A 14793-nucleotide genomic window follows, 5' to 3' on the forward strand; every position below is an offset into this window, starting at 1 on the left:
ATGTCCTGAAAGATATATGATAATATGATGCATATGGCATGCATGGACAAATAGTGCAGCCAGAGAGAGAGAGAGAGAGAACTTAATTGTCTTTTTCAAATTGGGTCCCATTAAACTAAATTATATATGCTCTTTAATTTGGCATTCAATTATTTTGAATGTGTCCAATGTTAGACACAGTAGGTAGTAATTTGAATATAGCCTTTTGAATTAGTAGTTTACATTTAACAAAATAATTGCATAAACTCCACGTACACATACATAAAATGTTTGTTACATTTTTTTTTTGTTGCTCTTAACTTTGATGAAATGATGGGACGCACGTGTATGCTATTATATATGATGATGATGATTACTGGTGACTAAATTGGACCTTTATGTATTATGCATAAATGTTCAGATTCTTGCAGTTGTGTTAGTTTAGTGGGTCATCGATCACTTGATGATGATTTGCTTTTTGTTTTTTCAATTTATTTGACCATGTATGAACACAAAATTATAATTATAATTGATTCATTCATCAAATATAAAACATATATTTTGATTAATGAATTTTTTGTTCAAGTTGAAAACAATGTTTTTGCTACTTTACCGGTTAAACGTACGTATCGACCAATAAAAACAGTAATAAAGATTTTTTTTGTGATTGAAATAAATTAAAAAAAAATTAAATAAAGGATCTTCTTAAATAGAGGGATAATTCTTTTTAAAACTACTCTTAAATTTTTCTCAAGATGAAGAAGCTCCACATGAGAAAGTTATAATTTCATTGTCATTTTTGTTATAATATCTGCCACCGTATTTGCATCTCTCATAATCAAACGAAAGTCAACACGCCAATTTCAATGCATGATATCTCTTATTTTGAGCACAAATAGATCAATAAACCCAAAACTATCTTGGTGATTAGTAACAAGATTAAATACTTCCACACAATCCGTCTCACAAATAACATCTCGTTGACCCACATCCCAAGCTAAGAGATATCATCTCCAAATATATAGCAAATAATTTCCCTTGAAGAATACTACTACTCTCAATCATTCCCAAACATCTCCTTTGCCAACTCCCATTACAATCTCTAATAACATAAGCAAAACTAACACTATCATCTGAACCAAGATAACTCACAATTAATCTTGAAAGTAATAAAGATTAATATTATGAAAAATATACTTAAAAACTAAATATTTTGTTAGTTGAAAATTTATTTCTATCATCCTTGCAAGTGTAATTGAGTTCATCTATGATATTTCCACGATTACTCATTTTAGTATCTTAAATTTAAAATTATTTATAATGGTAATCCAAATTCAGATTCAGGCACCAATTTGGTCTTCGACCCTTTTTGGCGATGACTCAGCAAATGAAGTGCTGAAGTGGTATCCTTCTTGCTATGTAGACACTGCAATGACTAGTTGACGTGACAAGATTTATATTTTGGACCCAATTTAGTCCATGATATCCTAACTTCTGTTCTATCTTCTTCCCCCACCTTCTTCTTCTTCTACCATTGCCATTATCACTCCCACAACTCATCACTACTCGCCTTTCTTCTTATTTCACTTTTATAGTCAATCCTACAATCTTAAAATAATGCAGTTTCCTAATTCATGCCAAGCTCCTACAACAACAAGTCACATTGCAAAACTTTCTCCACCACTTCATCTACCACTTCACTGCCACATAATTGCCCTCAGCTCCACCATCTGTGCCACTATCTTCCTTCTCACCCCCTCCTCGATCGTTGCTCTCTATTTTCTGGCAGGATCAACTTATAAGGCGCTCCCTTCATCACGGGACTCTTACGATGCCATTGTCCTCTACCATTAGATGAAGGATCATGGGTGGACCCTGACCATTATGCCTTTCCTTTTATCTTTAAGGCTGTGCTGATATTCTCTCTTTTTCTGCCTGTACTTTTCTCCACACTGCTGTTTTATGATCTGTCTTCAACTTTAATGTATTCGTTTGTAATATTGTGGTTAGCATGTATGGTAGGTGTGGCTATGTCCAAGACGCGCACAACATGTTTGATGAATTGTGCCAAAGAGGCATTCAGGACTTAGTTTCTTGGAATTCCGTTGCGTCTGCTTGTTCTCATGCTTTTGAGACAAATACGACACTTCAGTTGTTTGTTAAAATGACCACTCGTTATTGGTTATCGCCAGATCTTGTAAGCCTTGTTGACATACTTTTTATTTCTGCTTTTGTTGGTTATTCGATGTAGGAGAAACAAGTTTATGGGTTTGTTGTTGGGAGTGGGTTAGTGCCTCTCTCTCTCTCTCTCTCTCTCTCTCTCTCTCTCTCTCTCTCTCTCTCTCTCTCTCTCTCTCTCTCTCTCTCTCTCTCTCTCTCTCTCTCTCTCTCTCTCTCTCTCTCTCTCTCTCTCTCTCTCTCTCTCTCTCTCCGCACGCGTGCGTGTGCGTGTGTGTGTGAGCATAAGTTAGGAGAAGAAGGGGAGGAGGAGGATCTCTCTCTCTCTCTCTGTGAGAGCATAAGTTAGAAAAAGAAGGGGAGGAGGAGGATGCAGAAGTTAGGGTTTTAGGGACCAAATTAGTGTCCGAACTTGAAGAAGGAGAGGAGGAGGATGCAGAAGTTAGGGTTTTAGGAACTAAATTAGTGTCCGAACTTAAATCTGGAAGACCACTATAGATAATTTTAAATTTTGGAGACCAAAATAGATAATTACGTAAATTTCAAGGACCAAAGTAAGAATTTACTATGGAGATTGGATTTGGAGACAATTGTCTTTTTTCATTTTTTTTTTCTTTGGTCATTTTTATTTGGATAGGCTTCTTTGGTTGTTTAGAAAGCCCAAAGAGCTCTAAAATGTCAAAATAAGCCCAAGTCTAGAAACATAACTCCCAAAAAATTAAATTTGGTTGGGCCTTTTGGCCCACACTGCAACCAAAAAGAAATTTAAAATTTGGTTGAAAATATTATATATTATATATGGCTATATGCAAATGAAAAATCCCATGCACACAAAATAGTAACTCTTAGTCTCTTACTAAATGAAACAATCAATATACCATTATTAATTAATAACATACATATTTTTTAGGAACTGATTGAAGAATTATTAGTAATTAAACTGAATAATACGTTTAGATTTATGGAAGTGTCACCCTTATATATCCCTTCCATCTACCATATATTTTCATTATCTCTAATAATTTGCATAATTATAGACACATAAATGAATACAGGAATTCTTGAAGTGCTTCTTGTTAATGCTAAAGGAATTAAGCACACAAACCTTGTTGGTATATATATCCCCCTTCCATCCCTTTTCTTTTTCTTTTAACTCAAATTTAGAAATTTTCTTTGGTTATAACTAATTTTTGGCATTATATAGGAATACCTTCCTATTATGTTATTATTGAGTGTGGGTGTCAATGTCAAAGAAGCAAAGTTTCAAAAGGTTAGACTACCTTAATTAATTAATGTTTCTTTATTTCCGTAGTGATTCTAAATTCTAATTAAATAGTAACCTGAGTAATTAATGATGATACAGGGAAACATAAGAAACCTTGGTGGAATGAGAAATTCATATTTGATTTCTCATCTTTGGATTATAAAAATTCAACCTATGTTAACTGCACAATCATGGACACAAAACCCTATAGACATGGTGGATTTGTGGGTGAAGCCAAGTAATTAATTAATTCATCTCATTCATATTTTTTTCTTACTCTTTGTTTGATGTCTTAAAGTTAAAAATCAGACAATAAACTTTATAGAAAAGTGTGTAATAATTTTAATTTTAATTGGTATTATATTATTACAAATATTTAGTAACAAAAAATTAACTAAAAATAATTAGAATTTATTTTATTTAATATTTATTAATTATTGTTAGAATTAATAAATGCTAATAAATAAGATTAATGTTTCGAAAATTACCTGAAACTTAGTTCTTATTAGGTTTGGACGTGAAGTCTAGACTCTTTGTGAATATATTGAGATTCTCCTTCGAGATGAATTGAGAGATAATAAGAAATATTTTAGGTATCGGTTGCTTAGTCAAATAAGCAGAACAGATCTCCATTATCGTAGAGATCAGATAAAAGAAGTCACCTTTATTAAATGAATTTTTAATCTTTTAAACCAAGCTTTATATTTTGGGTCAGAATATAAACAATAAATTTAGAAACTATTATCATTATATTATATAAACAAATCTTACTCATAAGCAATTTATTAACAAATGTTAACACTTAATTCATTAATTTTTTTTCGTTCTTTGAAAGATATATATATATATATATATATATATATATATATATATATTGTGAAATTAGTTGGCTAGTGGACTTCTTATCTCTATATAATTTCATATTTATGAATCTTATTTTGAATTCATTTTCCTACAAAGCAGGGTTTACATAGGTGGATTAATCACCGAAGGAATTAAAGAAGGACATATAGAAATAAAACCAACTCCATATAATGTGGTCCTTGAAGATCACACATACCAAGGACAGATAAAGATTGGATTAAAATTCTTTGCAAATGTAATAATAAATTTAATTCTGCTTTTATTTTGTGTGTGTTGAATTTAATTATCGAAATGATAATCAACAATTAATTAGTATTTAATTTTTTGCAGAAAGAAAATTATGAGTATGTGAATGTGATGGGGAAAGAATTCATTGCTCCCAAGAAAGAAACAAATTCAATTTTTGGATCTTTTATGAAGCTATGGAGGACAATATCATGGTGGAAAGTATTGCTTTTCTGTAATAAAAAGAGTTCTAATTAAAGAGAAAGTAATAAAGAGAAATTAAGATTATCATTTAATTTTGATAGAATTTATAGAAACTATAATGGCTGCTACTATTTGTTAATTTTTATAAATTACCAGTTTGAACACGTACTTCTAGACTCATGTAATGTCCTTAATTTGTTTTGAGTTTTTATAACTAAGATATTTCAACTGTATAATTTTACATTAATAATTAAAATATTTGACTTTCATCTTTGATATCTCAAAATTCATGCAATTAATAACACATTATAATTAGATTATTTTTCAAGGGTAACATCCTCTTTAGTTTCTTTATTAGCTAGGGACTAGTTTTCGATTTGTATAGTATGTGTAGATGATAAAATATAAAATTTCGTATAATAATAATAATAATAATTAACAGCTTATAGGCTTCAACTAATTAATAAATCATGTATGATTAGAACACTTCTATCTATATACTTTATCCTTTTCTTTTTTTTTTTTAAATGAAGGTAGTTGCATTATTTTAAAAGAGTGATACAAAATTTAATGTGGACCTATTAAATCACCCTTTCACCTTAACCCATGACAACAATAAAAACGTCTCACGACTCACAAATTCAGCCTAAAAGAATACACAAATTCAATTATAATTTTAGTCTTTATCTTATTTTATAGTTATCTTTATCTTTATCTTTATCTTATCTTTATTTACTTTTATCTTTCATAGGTCAATGCTCTATATATACTTAGTTTTACTTTCATAGTGAACAATTCAATCAATCAACAATCAATAAAATCTCTTCATCTTTTCTTTTCGTTCATTATTATTCTTTCACAATTTTATTATCTTTGCATACTCTTTTCGTTTTACTAGGACCAAAGAAATAGTAGCAGAATTTGATATAAAATTTAATGTGAAACCAAAGAAATAGCAACAGAATTCTCCTAATTGAAATCGTAAGTGATTACTATTAGAATATCATAATTAAGGAACAAAATCATGAAAATATTAAAGAGGATTAAGAAAAAATCAATGTAATTTATTAGGATATTATTCCATAACAAGTGTACTCTTAGTGTACTCTTTGTCTATATATTAATAAAAACTTTGTAATCCATGATGAAAAATATGAATAATAAAAAAAATATTTTTTTAAATAATTATTCGTTTTTTTCTAAACTTTTTAGCAGGGCTCTAATGTTGGATGATAATCATGAGCTGTGGGCTGATGCTTTATACTTGCATGAACTATTCTTCCTTGACCAACCACTTCACCCGAACCAGATGCAATTACAATTTGACGTCAATTTTCTTAATATTGTCCAACATCAATTCAATCTCCAAGGTCAGTTTAATAATGACATGGATAACAATCTTGCTGACAATCCTGCTGAAGATGATAACAACTCCCTGAATTAGTTTGCCGATAATTTTCTTGCTGGCAATGATGATCACATTGGCAATATTGCTAACAATCTTATTGACGATGATAACAACTCCAGGGTCAGTTTGATCCTGACTGGGGCAATCTTGCTGATTCCATTGGCGTTGTTACTAACAATCCTGCTGAAGATGATAACAACCTCCAGTAGAATAACTGCTGATGGATTTTTTTGTTATTTCTTAGTGTCAATTTTAGGTTTTCAAAGATATATATACATATCTTTCAAAGTTTAATTAGTTATCTAATGTTCTTTGTTTACATATAAGTTTAATTTTTATTTCTTAAAATAAATAAATGTTCTTTATTTACATACTTTAATAGATCAAAAAAAATGTTACCATGGTACAAAAAATTTATGAAAGAAACGAAGAATTATTTAAAAAATATTATTTTTATTATTCATATTTCTCATCATGGATTACAAAGTTTTTACCAATATATAAATCAAGAGTACGCTAAGAGTACATTCGTTATGAAATAATATTCTAATAAATTACATTGATTTTTTTCTTATTCTCTTTGATATTTTCCTGATTTTGTTTCCTAATTATGATATTCTAATAATTACAATAATAACCTATAAACTAAAAAAATGGAAATACATTGAGAAATTAAAAAAATTGTTTTATATTCATCTCTGTCGCTAGACAGTGAATTGCTGCATACACAAAGTGAATTGCTGCATATACAAAGTGAACTGATAACCAACCTAAGTTGGTTATCTTTTTCCTTGTTTGTTACACATACTAATATTTAATTAATTTAATTAAACATAATGTTAAAAGTCCTTGTTCGTGCATGCTATATTAAATAGTCTTGACTTTTAATATATTGAGATAGTGAATACCGTAATTTCATTGTAGGTTGTTAGACTGTTAATTCTTCATCAAGCAGCATTGAGCCAAATGAAGACAATATTTTGAGAAATGTGGGTTGCACGTCTTTGAACATCTTTGTGCCTCCCAAACCCTAAAATAATAATAATAATTGTTCACATGAACGCCTTTCTAACTAACCCTTACTTATACAATTATATAGGCCAGCTACTTTAGTACTATTAAATTCCAACCAACAAAATAGAAAATAGCAACTGGGATCCTATTTTCTAAATCTTAGTTTTAAGCTTAGATAGGTTTTTTAATTTTTTTTATAAATATAAATGATTAAATACAGACATATATATATAATATACTTTAAACAAGAATGACTTATTCACACAAAGATTGACTTATTTACATATATTTATTTATATATAATATCAAATTAATCACATATATTTATATTTATTTACATATATTATTTATAAGTTTTTAATGTATATTTAATATTTTAACATATATTCATCAGTATGTATGATAATTAATTTTTAGTATATATATATATATATATATATATATATATATATATATATATATAACATAACTAATTAGCTAACTTAAATGCAACTATTAGAAAAAGTTGCATACTAATATTGAATACAACTATATACTATATACATGCAAAATGTCAGCTACTAATCAATTATTATAGGAATATATTTAGTGATCATAAAAAGAATTTGATTATTTTAGTAAAAACATTTGATTATTTAATTATAATATATTTGTTATTCTACTTTAATTATTCTAATTATTAATTGATTATTTTGTTAAAAAAATAAAATAATATGTATAAAGGTTATTTTTTCTTGTTAATGAGGATTTTTATATTAAGATGAATGTACTATGTATGTACTAGGGGAAATAAATGAGTATTGAAAGCTATTAAAATATTAGAGAATCATTGATATGTGTAAATTGAGCATCTTGATTTCTAGTTCATATGGTTCACATGCAGCCATTTCAATCTTCACCCATAACTCATCAACCTGTTTTGTTGACCATAAATTCTTGTTAATTCATCTTTATCCTATCTGAAAAACCGGCGTATTATAAATTTATAATAGTGTTTCATGGCCTGGGAAATGAAGAGAATCTTGCATGGTAAATTTCACACAAGTTAAAACTTAAAAGAGAAATAATAAAATAAGAGTTAAGAAAAACCGACAAAAAACATTTAATATTATCAACTACCTAAACAATTAGTGATTCAGGCCAAAGTACAAAATAATGCAATCAATTTACAGCTAATCTAACCAATTTTGGTTGATCGAGTGATCAATTCACTCGTGACTCATCTTTTTAAATAAGTGTCAGATATTCGAATCCTGTCTTGTGCATATAATAACCTATTGGCTAACGACAAATCGTTAAATAGAGTTCACATTCACTACAAATTAGTCATTAACCTGTCGGACTAGAGAATACCATGACAACTAAAAAAAATTACAGCTAGTCTTGGATAATAAAATGTAATTAAAAATTCATTATTCTTGTTACTATTATTATTACCAAAAAATAAAATATGATAATTTTGTATAAGCCCATAAAAATATAACTCTTAAATATATGTTCTGTTTTACACGTTATAATAATGAGTACTTGTAACCAATGCAAACAAGATTAGAATACTATTTAGTGTTATGTCTAATCATATATATAATCACATTTTATGTCTTATTCTGCTCCTATACAATGATTTTGGACATATCTGCTACTAGCTTTTTCTTCTTTCTTTTGTTTCTTAGCTTCTGAGTCCTTGAAACAAAGCTTGCTTTCTTCTTCTGGATAAATAAAGGCACAATCACTGAGGAGGGAACTGTTTCAAATGATGTTTATCTAAGCTACAGTTTCAAATTCAAAACCAAGCACAAATAAATTGAAAAAAAAAAGGTAACATGAAAAAGAATGTTGGGGACCGTTGCTTTTTAATTATTTTTAATGCTTTTGTTCCAACGGTTTAATTATTATTGGTCTTGAAGTTTTAAATATTTATTTTTTTTAACTCTTTTGTTTTTAATCAATGTTCATTCTCACAAAGTTCTCAAACCAGACAATGCTTTATTCACATACACTTTACTGCATTCTACAGCTGAATTATTTTTAGGTCTCTTATAGCAGGAACATTCTTTGTTAGCTTTTGCTTTTTTGTATAAACAAGTCATGAACATACATGTTGTCACCTTTTTCTTTTAATATAGCACCTTTTTTCCTTTTTTGTTTTGTTTTGTTTATATAGCTTTGATTGCAATGTAAATTTTTTATGCTAAGCTTTTATATCATAGTATGTCACCTTACTAACTCAAAATATGACTCAACTTTCATGATTATGTATTTGCAGGGTATTGAGAAAAATTGAGCATAGATTAAGTTTTTGAGCTAAGATATGGAAAATTCATCAAGTTTTGATGAAAGTTCTGATTTGGGGTATCAGCCATCAACTTCTTCTATGGATCAAAATGATCAAAGTACTGAATACTCTCCATTCAGTGGTGATTCATTTGCATATTGTAGGAGTAACTCAGAGGCCTCAAACTTGTCATCATTAGAGCCTGTTGATGACAATCATAGTTTTGCTAGTAGTGATCTTCAACCTTCGCCGCCTTCTCGGTGGATTGCCGCCGCCACCATGAAAACCGAGCCTAGTCATCATCATGGAGCTGCTCTTTCAAGTCTTGGAGGAATGAAGAAGAGGATGCATTCACTAGATAGTAAATCTGATGATCTTGATCTATTGGAGTCAGGTTGGTTTACACAGCTTTTTGTTAAACTTCTATAAAAAAAATATTTTTGGTTGGTTTTAGTCTAAATTTCATTATTATGGTCCTTGTCACAGGTATTATTTAGGGACTAAGATTAACTACACACATTTTTCATAAATTTGTTATATTTGCAGAGGCTTGAAATGATAATGAAGGAAAGATTTGCATAAAATGATCATAAATGATCCTTAAAAAGAAACCTCAAAAACTTGTATTTCTTATTTTTGTCCCTATCACAGCATAATTCAGGGACTAAGACCAGGTATGCACATTTTTCTAAAATTGGGGACCTAAAACAAACTACACCTTTTCATGGACTAAAACAAAATTTTGGTATAATTTCATAAACTAAAATATATTTATCTATGAAGAAGTTTAGTTTTGTAGAAATTAGCTCAATTGTGTGGTCACTTGCAGAGCTTGAAATGATGAAGGAAAGATTTGCAAAGCTTCTATTGGGGGAAGACATGTCTGGTGGTGGAAAAGGTGTATGCACTGCAGTTACAATCTCAAACTCCATTACTAACCTTTATGGTAATAAATATCTTTAATAGAGGCAATATCTTTGGTAAATGTTATTGTTTTTCTTCCACTAAACATGTTTTTGGTTGGGAAAATTCTGCAGCAACTGTTTTTGGACAAAACCTGAAGTTGGAGCCTCTGAAGGCTGAGAAGAAGGCCATGTGGAAAAGAGAAATGAATTGTCTTCTATCTCTCTGTGATTACATAGTTGAATTTGCTCCAACTGCACAATGCTTAGATGATGGCACAATTGTAGAGGTGAACTATAGTTATATTTTCATTTCTTTTTTCTCTTGTCTCAACCAACCGTTAGTATCTGACATCTGCTAAATTAGTTGAAACTAAAGTTAATCCTTTATCATAATGAACCTTTTATGTGCACTTTACCATCTATACCTACAAAGTTTGCAATTCAAGGATATGAACAATGTTTTTTACATCTGGTTATGTGTCCCAGATGATGACAAGCAGACCAAGATCAGATATTTATATCAATCTTCCAGCTTTGCAGAAACTTGACACATTGCTTATGGTAAGAAAATACACCTTGAATTTGCTTCTTGTGTTTGACAACAATGTTTTCGTCCCAACATTTTAAGGTTATGAACAATATTTTTTATATTTTGACAGGAAATATTGGATAGTTTCAAGGATACTGAATTTTGGTATGCGGAACAAGGGAGTATGTCGGGGAATTCATCTCGGTCGCGTGCCGGATCGTTTCGAAGGGTGGTTGTTCAGAGGAAAGACGAGAAATGGTGGTTGCCAGTTCCCTGTGTTCACCCTGGTGGCCTCTCTGATAAGTCAAGGAAGCACTTGATTGAGAAAAGAGATTGTGCAAATCAAATTCATAAAGCAGCCATGGCAATAAATAGCAGTGTTCTAGCAGAGATGGTTATCCCTGAGACATACATGGCAAATCTTCCCAAGGTTAGTCCTCATTGTTCACATATAATTTATTGAGAGTTCGCTAAATTTGATCCTGATGGCAATAATGCAACTTTGTTTGTTTAATAGTAGAAAAATAGAGGAAGACACTACCAAGGACTAACAGTTAAATTTTCATGTCAATTATCTTTTGGCTTTCTTTGAAAGTTACTTAGAACTACATTTGGCATAAAGGCTTACATCTATTACAAATGCATGACACTAGCAAAAATAAACCAACAAAATCTTCTATACACATTGAGTGCATGAGAATGCATTTCCATTTCATTTTATTTGACTTTTTTATCATCAATTTGTTCAGAGTGGAAGAGCATGCCTAGGGGACACAGTTTACCGCTATATGTCTTCTGCAGACAAATTCTCACCTGATCACCTTCTTGATTGCCTTAAAATAAGCTCTGAACATGAAGCACTTGAGCTGGCAGATAGGGTTGAATCTTCGATGTACACATGGCGGCGAAAGGCTTGTTTAAGCAACTCAAAATCATCATGGAACAAAGTGAAGGATCTCATGGCCGAAACCGACCGCAAAGACAAGAACTTTTTGTTAGCTGAGAAAGCTGAGACTTTGTTGTTCTGCTTGAAGCAAAGATATCCTGAACTTTCACAGACTTCCTTGGACACATGCAAAATTCAATACAATCAGGTGAGTTTAACTATGTTCAAATTCATAATATAATATGCATCAAAAAGTGGTTGGTTGCTACTTCAACTCACCATTGCCTTCATTCTGGTATTGTGAGTCATGGTATATACTTTCTTCGAATTAAAATATTTGTCAATTTGAACATCATTGAAAGATGGATGTATCTAGCAACTAATTGTCAAGATATATTGATTTTTCAATGTACCCTGAAAAAAAGGTAGAATCGTAAAAAAGGAACAAGATGAAACTGAACTAGACAATTTGACAAACACCTACTAGGCTAATGAAAGTGATGTTGTGCAGGATGTAGGAAAAGCAATACTAGAAAGCTACTCAAGAGTTTTAGAAGGCTTAGCATTCAACATTGTTGCTTGGATTGAAGATGTTCATTGTGCAGATAAGTCAATGAGAAACCAACATGTATAGAAACCAAGATGTTCTTCCAATCATGTACTTTTGTTTTTTCTCTTCTGTAAACTATAGTCTTTAAAACTTAGGTAGCAGATGATTGTATTATACAATGGTAATCAAGTGTACCTGTATGAAAATTAGTTCTTTAACATCACATCAGGTTACTATTTTCATATTCAGTTCCAAAGGTAACAAGTAACAAACTACTATCATCATTTGAAAATTATTGTTGGATAAAATGGTCAAAATAAGCATAAAAATGGAGAATATTCAAATGGACAAGCTAAGTAAAAAAAAAAAAAAATTGCTTGTTCACCATATAAAATTGGTTAGAATTACGTGATAAAATAAAATATAATAGAAATCCTTTAAATTTCAAAAGTTTATTATTATTAATTTCAATATTCAGTTATATTCTTAAAGTGTGATAGAAGATTATAAGTGCATATAAAATTCAAACGAAAATATTTTCGGGAGCAAGAGGAGTATTGCTGAGCTGCGAATACTGAATAGTTTAACCCGCGAATCTGAGTCTCTAGGGTTTCACTTTCTCTTTCTCTTTCTTTTTTCTGATTCTTAATCTCTTTCATCTCTTTTCTTCTAAATCAAATCAAATATCTCGCATCGCTCCTTCGATACACCGCCTCTGTCTTCACGTTTCGCCCCTGCGGTTAGTTCTTGTTCTTGTTATTGTTTGCTGAATGCGAATCATATATTTTATCCTTCAATTCTCATTTTGTTCTTTTCAGATGATGCTATTGTCTCTTCTTCGATAATTATTTTGGATTGTTACACTTGATTTGCAAATAACGCTGTCCATTAATCCTCGGAATTTAATTTGTATGCATGTATTCTAGTGGAGAAATTGATAGGAAGGGAAATAATTTCATTGAAACTGTTAAGAGAATCAAAATTAAACTGGATCGATTGTTATTATGCTGCAGATCATTGAAGAGAGAGGTAATTTCTGACCGGAATGGCATTGGTTGTGATCTGCGGGCAACCATGCAGTGGCAAATCCAAAGCAGCACTCTGTCTAGCTGAATCTCTCAAAGAATCCGAAGTGAAGTACCAAGTGAGGATCATTGATGAAGCTTCCTTTCATCTAGATCGCAATGAGAGCTATGCAAATATGCCTTCTGAGAAGAATCTGAGAGGAGTGCTTCGCTCCGAAGTGGATAGATCTGTGGCCAAAGACAATATCATTATAGTGGACTCTTTGAATAGCATCAAGGGTTATCGATACGAGTTATGGTGTTTGGCTCGAGCAGCTGGGATTAGATACTGTGTTGTTTACTGTGATGTGGAGGAAAACAATTGTAGGAAGTGGAACGAGGAGCGCAGGGCGAAAGGCGAAGCGAATTACAATGATACTATCTTTGATGATTTGGTGAGGAGGTTTGAGAGACCTGATAGCAGAAACCGGTGGGATGCGCCGTTGTTTGAGCTATGGCCTCACAGAGATGGAATAGACAAGTCTTCTGCTGCCATTCTGGATGCTGTTTCATACTTGACCAAGAAGGTGGATTCCAAAACCAGGGATGTCAAGATATTGCAGCCTACTATTGCGACTCAGACAAGTCGTTTTTCGGATGCGAATTCTCTGTATGAGTTGGACAAGGCAACACAGGAGGTGACAAACACTATAGCTGAGGCGCAATCACAATCTCTTGGTGGACCTCTTGTTGGTATTTCTGTGGGGAAAGACTTGCCTATTATCAATATTTCAAGGCCAGTTGGGCTGCCGGAGCTTCGCAGGATGCGGCGAACCTTCATCAAACTGACGGGGCAAACAAGTTTAAGCGGGCCACCACCTCCTTCGGACGCAGACAGCGCAAAGAGAATGTTTATTGACTATTTGAATAGGGAATTAGGAACTTCTTAAGGAAACAGTTTGGGATCAAACTTCATAGATTGATTGAGATAAAAACAGCTGCAATATTTTTGTACTATTAGATTCTGAGCTATTTTATATGTTTATTTGGAAGGGAGATGGAGATCAACTAAAAGATAGAAACTAAATTAAGTTTCTCTGTTATGTTTGATGTAAAATATATTAGACTAAATTATGTCTATCTCAGTATCATGTTTAGTTTAAAACAAATATGGAGATTGAGGGTTTAGAATTTGAAAAGTTAAATGATGATAATTTCGGAAAGAAATGTTAAAGTTTCTGCCTCTATTCTTAGAAATGTTAGTTTCAAAAAATGTTAGTTTTCTATATCCTTCTGATCACTAAATACAATACTAAGTTTCAATTTCAATTTCTAAAAATAAATACTACTTTTAAGAGTAGAATTTTCGAATAATATTGTCTTTAATTTTCTTCTCTCAATTGTATTTTTCTATTAAGTTTTTCATTTTTTTTTTGTATTTCAATAAACTAAGAATTAATTCATCACTAATCTAAATTCCATTTAAAATTTTACATCTCAATAAACTA

At 31.0% G+C, this 14793-nt stretch overlaps 3 protein-coding genes across 3 annotated transcripts; all 3 read left to right on the forward strand.

Moving 5' to 3' along the window:
• Nucleotides 1-3202: 3202 nt before the first annotated feature.
• Nucleotides 3203-6331, forward strand: LOC130961146 (elicitor-responsive protein 3). The gene is made up of 6 exons (XM_057886866.1): nt 3203-3269; nt 3362-3427; nt 3521-3659; nt 4385-4520; nt 4616-4732; nt 6242-6331. Exons 1-6 carry the CDS (start codon nt 3203-3205, stop codon nt 6329-6331), a joined length of 615 nt encoding a protein of 204 aa, XP_057742849.1.
• A 2765-nt stretch (nt 6332-9096) lies between these two features.
• Nucleotides 9097-12481, forward strand: LOC130962086 (rop guanine nucleotide exchange factor 3). Its single transcript, XM_057888181.1, has 8 exons — nt 9097-9168; nt 9403-9805; nt 10241-10357; nt 10449-10603; nt 10803-10877; nt 10976-11275; nt 11595-11939; nt 12243-12481. The coding sequence occupies exons 2-8, from the start codon at nt 9448-9450 to the stop codon at nt 12363-12365; spliced, it is 1473 nt and encodes a 490-aa protein (XP_057744164.1). The 5' UTR covers nt 9097-9168; nt 9403-9447; the 3' UTR covers nt 12366-12481.
• A 309-nt stretch (nt 12482-12790) lies between these two features.
• Nucleotides 12791-14495, forward strand: LOC130962087 (protein KTI12 homolog). Its single transcript, XM_057888182.1, has 2 exons — nt 12791-13020; nt 13295-14495. Exon 2 carries the CDS (start codon nt 13327-13329, stop codon nt 14233-14235), a length of 909 nt encoding a protein of 302 aa, XP_057744165.1. The 5' UTR covers nt 12791-13020; nt 13295-13326; the 3' UTR covers nt 14236-14495.
• The last annotated feature ends 298 nt before the right edge of the window (nt 14496-14793 follow it).

The sequence above is a fragment of the Arachis stenosperma genome, chromosome 2 (genome assembly GCF_014773155.1).
Source record: "Arachis stenosperma cultivar V10309 chromosome 2, arast.V10309.gnm1.PFL2, whole genome shotgun sequence".
Lineage (NCBI taxonomy): Eukaryota > Viridiplantae > Streptophyta > Magnoliopsida > Fabales > Fabaceae > Arachis > Arachis stenosperma.

What these genes read in the sequence shown, in the direction of transcription:
- LOC130961146 (XM_057886866.1), top strand. Translation starts at nt 3,203, where the DNA reads ATGAATACAGGAATTCTTGAAGTGCTTCTTGTTAATGCTAAAGGAATT. An exon ending in AAGAAGCAAAGTTTCAAAAG is followed by an intron (nt 3,428 to 3,520) that starts GTTAGACTACCT and finishes ATGATGATACAG; the next exon opens with GGAAACATAAGAAACCTTGG. An exon ending in GGATTTGTGGGTGAAGCCAA is followed by an intron (nt 3,660 to 4,384) that starts GTAATTAATTAA and finishes CCTACAAAGCAG; the next exon opens with GGTTTACATAGGTGGATTAA.
- LOC130962087 (XM_057888182.1), top strand. Translation starts at nt 13,327, where the DNA reads ATGGCATTGGTTGTGATCTGCGGGCAACCATGCAGTGGCAAATCCAAA.
- LOC130962086 (XM_057888181.1), top strand. Translation starts at nt 9,448, where the DNA reads ATGGAAAATTCATCAAGTTTTGATGAAAGTTCTGATTTGGGGTATCAG. An exon ending in CTCCATTACTAACCTTTATG is followed by an intron (nt 10,358 to 10,448) that starts GTAATAAATATC and finishes AAAATTCTGCAG; the next exon opens with CAACTGTTTTTGGACAAAAC. An exon ending in ATGATGGCACAATTGTAGAG is followed by an intron (nt 10,604 to 10,802) that starts GTGAACTATAGT and finishes TATGTGTCCCAG; the next exon opens with ATGATGACAAGCAGACCAAG.